Raw genomic sequence first — 5,000 nt, 5'->3', positions numbered from 1 at the left:
GAGAGAAGAGGGGAGTCAATACAAAGCGAATGGGAGAAAGAAGGAGGCAGGGGGGGGGGGGTTAAGAGGGGGCGAGGATTATGAGAGGAATATATATATATATATATATATATATATATATATATATATATACACATATGTATATATAAATGTATATATAAATGTATATATATGTATATAATTGTATATATATACATATATATTATAAAAACAAAAAAACATAAAAAAAAAAAAAAAAAATAAAAAAAAAATGAATATATATTATATATATATATATTATTATGAACTATATAATTGTATATATATATACATATATATATACTATAATTATATATATTATATATATATATATATATATATATATTATTAATTAATATATATATATATATATATATAAAGATAGATAGATATATATTGTATTATGTATATAAAATAAATAAATAAATATAATTATATATATATATATATATATATATATATATAAAAATATATATATATATATATATATATATATATATATATATATAACACACACACAAGAGAATGAGAGAGATTACATCTAAAGATCTTCCCAACAATAACCTCCTCACACAGCAGAAGCTCCTGTCCTGCGATACGTCACTTCCTCCTCCGCTTTGATAACTCTCATTAATATCCAGTCACCGATTCTATTAATCTCACTTCGGGTTTTGTTACTTTCGCGAGAATCAATAGCACTTCATTGCCAATTCCATGCTGTGCACTACGGCACGGTTGGGGTTGCAAGGTTACATTAAGCATGCGATTGCAATTGACTAAAGTTTGAAAAGACTCATATACATACATACACTTCCCCCGGCCTTCTCTTTCTCTCTTTCTCGTTCTGTTTCTCTTTCTGTTTTACTCTCTACACACACATATACATAACATTATATGCATATATATATATATATATATATATATATATATATATATATATATCTATATATATATATAATAATTAATATTATATATATTATTCCATCTCTCTCTCTCTTCTCTCTCTCTCGCTCTCTCTCTCTCTCTCTCTCCTCTCTTATATAAATATTATATTAAATATATATATCTATATATATATTTATATATATATATATAATGTATCTATATATATATATATATTATATATATATTATATTATATATATATATATATATATATATACATACACACGCACACGCACACACACACACATCCCAACCCACACCCACATACCCACTTCCTAACCCACACCCAACCCCACCCACCTGCACAACATGAGCCTGGATGGCCGCCCGCCGAAAGAGTGGCGCCACCTTACGGGCGTAGATGAGATGGGCGCGCTTCCTTCCTCCCACCGGGTTGATGATGACCAGGAGATGGCGTGGGCGTTGGGGGAGACCTGGGGAGGGGGGAGAGGGGGGTTAGAGATGATGTAAATAACAGTATAAATATCACTACTAATATTACTAATGATTCCAATATTAATGATGATAATGATGATATTCATAATGATAATCATAATAATAACTACTATTATAACAATAATAATATGAAATGATAGTAAATAAGTAAAAATAATGATAATAATAATAAATAATGATAGTAAAAATGATAATAATAATAATAATGATAACAATAACAATAATAATAAAAATAATTATGATAATAATAATAATAACAATAATGACAATAATAAAAATGATAATAATAATAAAAATAATTATTATCATTATTATAAAAATAAAAATAAAAATAATAATCCTAAAAATAACAATGATGAAAATAACAATAATAACCACAATACTAACAAATAACAACAATAACAGAAACGACAACAGTAACAAAGATAATCATGACGAAGGGGCTCAAATCGGCCTAGCGTCACGTAGGCCTTCTCCCTCGCAGGAGCACGGAGCGGTGACGTCACTTCTACCTAAACTCGGACCATAGTCAGGACTCGAACCCTCCAGTTAGATCACCTTCCGAGGGTCACCATCTCGAGCGCGCGTCACCACTAGCCACCGCGATGATGAGGAGGAATGATAGCAATAGCAGTAGTACTAATAGTGATGGTAATGGTAGTAAAAGAGAGAAAGAGAGGGAGAGAGAAGGAGAGGGAGGGAGAGGGAGGGAGGGAGGGAGAGAGGGGGGGAAGGAGGGAAGGAGGTAGGGGTGGTTAAAAGAGATGAGAGAGTGCGAAGATGAGAGAGAGAGAGGGTAGAGAGAGCTCAGCGAGCGAGAGCTGGCTAGAACTAGATTGCCAAAAAGAGAGAAAGCGAGAGAGCGAACGAGCGACAATGACAGAACAGAGAGAAAGTAAAGAAGCCCGATGTGATGAAACAAAGAAAAGGATTGTTTTTTTATTTTTTTTCGGGAAAGAGAGAAGGCGAGAAAGAGTGAAAGAGGCACAGGAGGAGAGCCAAAGGGCGGCACAGGGGGGAGCGGTAGAGGAAGGGAGGTAGAGAGGAAAAGAGGAAGAGAGGAAGGGAGGAGGTGATGAAGGGAGGAGGTGAGGAAAGGAGGTAGAGAGGAAGAGAGGAAGAGAGGAAGAGAGGAAGAGAGAAAGAGAGGAAGGGAGAAAGAGAGGAGGTGAGGAGAGGAAGAGAAGAGGGAGGAGGCGAGGAAGAGAGGAAAGGAGGAAGGCAGGAGGGGGGGGGGGAGCAGAAATGGCAGCCCCGACGAAACGATTTTTCAGCCCGGGACGAGAAGCGAGGTCAAGGTCACGACGAGGAGGAGGAGGAGGAGGAGGAGGAGGAGGGGGGGGGGGTTAAGCGAGTGCGAGTGAGAGGGAGATCCGAGAAGGAGATGCTCTGGCTGGATCGATCGGCCTTTCCTTCTCTCTTTCTCTCTTCTTTCTTTCTCTTTCTCTCTTCTTTCTTTCTCTTTCTCTCTTTCTCTCTTTTTTCTTTCTTTTTCTCTTTCTCTCTTTCTTTTTTCTTTTTTTCTTCTTCTCTTCCTCTTTCTCTTGTGTATTTGTAGGTGAATGTGTATTTGTATTCGCACGTGTACTTTTACGTGTACGTGTGCGTGTATTTGTACGTGTACTTGTACGTGTACGTGTGCGTGTGCGTGTATTTGTCTTTGTACGTGTACGTGTGCGTGTATTTGTACGTGTACGTGTGCGTGTATTTGTACGTGTACGTGTGCGTGTGCGTGTATTTGTCTTTGTACGTGTACGTGTGCGTGTATTTGTACGTGTACGTGTGCGTGTATTTGTCTTTGTACGTGTACGTGTGCGTGTATTTGTATGTGCACGTGTACGTGTACGTGTATTTGTACGTATACTTATACGTGTACGTGCACGTGTGCGTGTGCATGTATTCGTACGTGTACGTGTACGTGTGCGTGTGCGTGTACATGTACGTGTACGCGTACGTGTGTGTGTGTGCGTTTGCGTTTGCATATGCATGTGCATGCGCGTGTGCGTTGGCTTGTACGTGTAGCTGTACGAGCGTATGCGTCTACATGTACATGTAAACAAACGCGTGCGCGAGCACGTGTGTTTCTACCTGTCTGCATGCCCGTATCTGTGTGTGTGTGCATGCATGTGCGGACATCCCCTCGGCCGGTACACATAATCAAGTTTCGGAATCAATAACTACCGACATCTTCCCTTGCTCCAGCAGCCTCCCGCGTTGCCATGGCGACTCCCGAGTCCCGAGTCGACGACCGGCAGGTATGTCGCGAAATAAATGATTGTGGGGTTATATAACAAACAAAATATTAAAAATGTTAATAAATGGGGCAAGCGTGTTGGGTTTTAAACAGATGAGGGAAGAAAAGTTTGGAAGAGATTAAGGGAGGGAAGGAGGGAGGGAGGGGGAGGGCGCGAGGGGACAGAGGGGATGAGGGAAGAGAGCGGAGAGGTTGGAGGAAAATGGCGAAGACGAGAGAGAGAGTAGCGAGTGAGAGAGGAGATCGTGAGAGAGAGAGTGAGAGACGGAGGAGAGAGAAGAGACGAGAGAGAGAAGAGAGAAGACGAGTTTGAGCCAGAGGCGAGAGAGAGAGTGCATGAGTGGAGTGACGAGAGAGGGGAAGGAGGCAGAGTACGAGAGAGAGAGAGAGGGACGACAGAAGATTTATGATGGATATGGAGAGAGCAAGAGATAGAGCATTTGAGTATAGAGAGAAGAGATAGGAGAGAGAGAGAGAGAGAGAGAGAGGGAGAGAGAGAGAGAGAGGGTAGGAAGAGAGAGAGAGAGAGAGAGAGTGAGAGTATAGACTGAGAGAGAGGAAAGAGTGGGAAGAGAGGGGAGAAAGAGAGAGAAAGAGGAGAGGGGAGGAGAGAGGGTGAGAGAGAGAGGGAGAGAGAGAGGGAGAGAAAGAGGAGAGAGAGCTAGAATATATATATATATATATATATAATATATATATATATAATTATATTATATATATAAATATATATATCGAGAGAGAGAGAGAGGAGAGATGAGAGGAGGAGAGCGAGAGCGGAGGGAGATAGACAGAGGAGGGAGCGAGCGAGAAGGGAGATAGAAGAGAGAGAGAGGAGAGAGAGAGAGAGAGGAGAGAGGAGAGCGCGTGAGAAGCGCTAAGGCAGAGAGGGAGAGGAGAGCAGGAGCGAGCCGTAGATAGATAGATATAGAAGAAGAGCGAGGAGAGAGAGTGAGTGAGAGTAGAGAGAAAAAGAGAGAGACGAGACCAGGCCGAGCGGGAGGAGTGAGAGAGAGAGCGAGCGAGACGATAGAAGATAGATAGCGAGGCTGATAGAGAGAGAGATGAGAAAGAGGAGAGAGAGAGAGATAGAGAGAGAGAGAGAGTGAGAGACGAGAGAGGAGCGAGAAGAGAGAGAGAGAGCAGAGCAGAGGAGAATGAGAGAGCGATGAGTGCCGAGAGAGGGAGACAGACAGAGAGAGAGAGAGAGAGACAACGCACTCAACACCGACCTTGAAAATCTCCTACTACGCATGCCGTCACCCAAGGAGGGATAATCAAGCATGGACAGACTTTGTTCCTTTTCAATTTTCTTACTTCTATCGATCAGT

At 40.9% G+C, this 5,000-nt stretch overlaps 1 protein-coding gene across 1 annotated transcript in view; it reads right to left on the bottom strand.

Annotated features, from left to right (window-relative positions):
• Positions 1–5,000, bottom strand: part of Cerk (Ceramide kinase) — a 57,780-nt gene that overhangs the window by 10,648 nt on the left and 42,132 nt on the right. The window contains exon 2 of the mRNA XM_086535218.1: positions 1,263–1,396. Coding sequence (XP_086391344.1) covers positions 1,263–1,396 — 134 coding nt within the window. The remainder of the gene's footprint in view (positions 1–1,262; positions 1,397–5,000) is intronic.

The sequence above is a fragment of the Penaeus japonicus genome, unplaced genomic scaffold (genome assembly GCF_977035675.1).
Source record: "Penaeus japonicus unplaced genomic scaffold, GWHDUDI00000001_assembly GWHDUDI00000042, whole genome shotgun sequence".
NCBI lineage: Eukaryota > Metazoa > Arthropoda > Malacostraca > Decapoda > Penaeidae > Penaeus > Penaeus japonicus.
The sequence above is the reverse complement of the archived record's forward strand: the minus strand, read 5'-3'. Positions and strand labels throughout refer to the sequence as shown.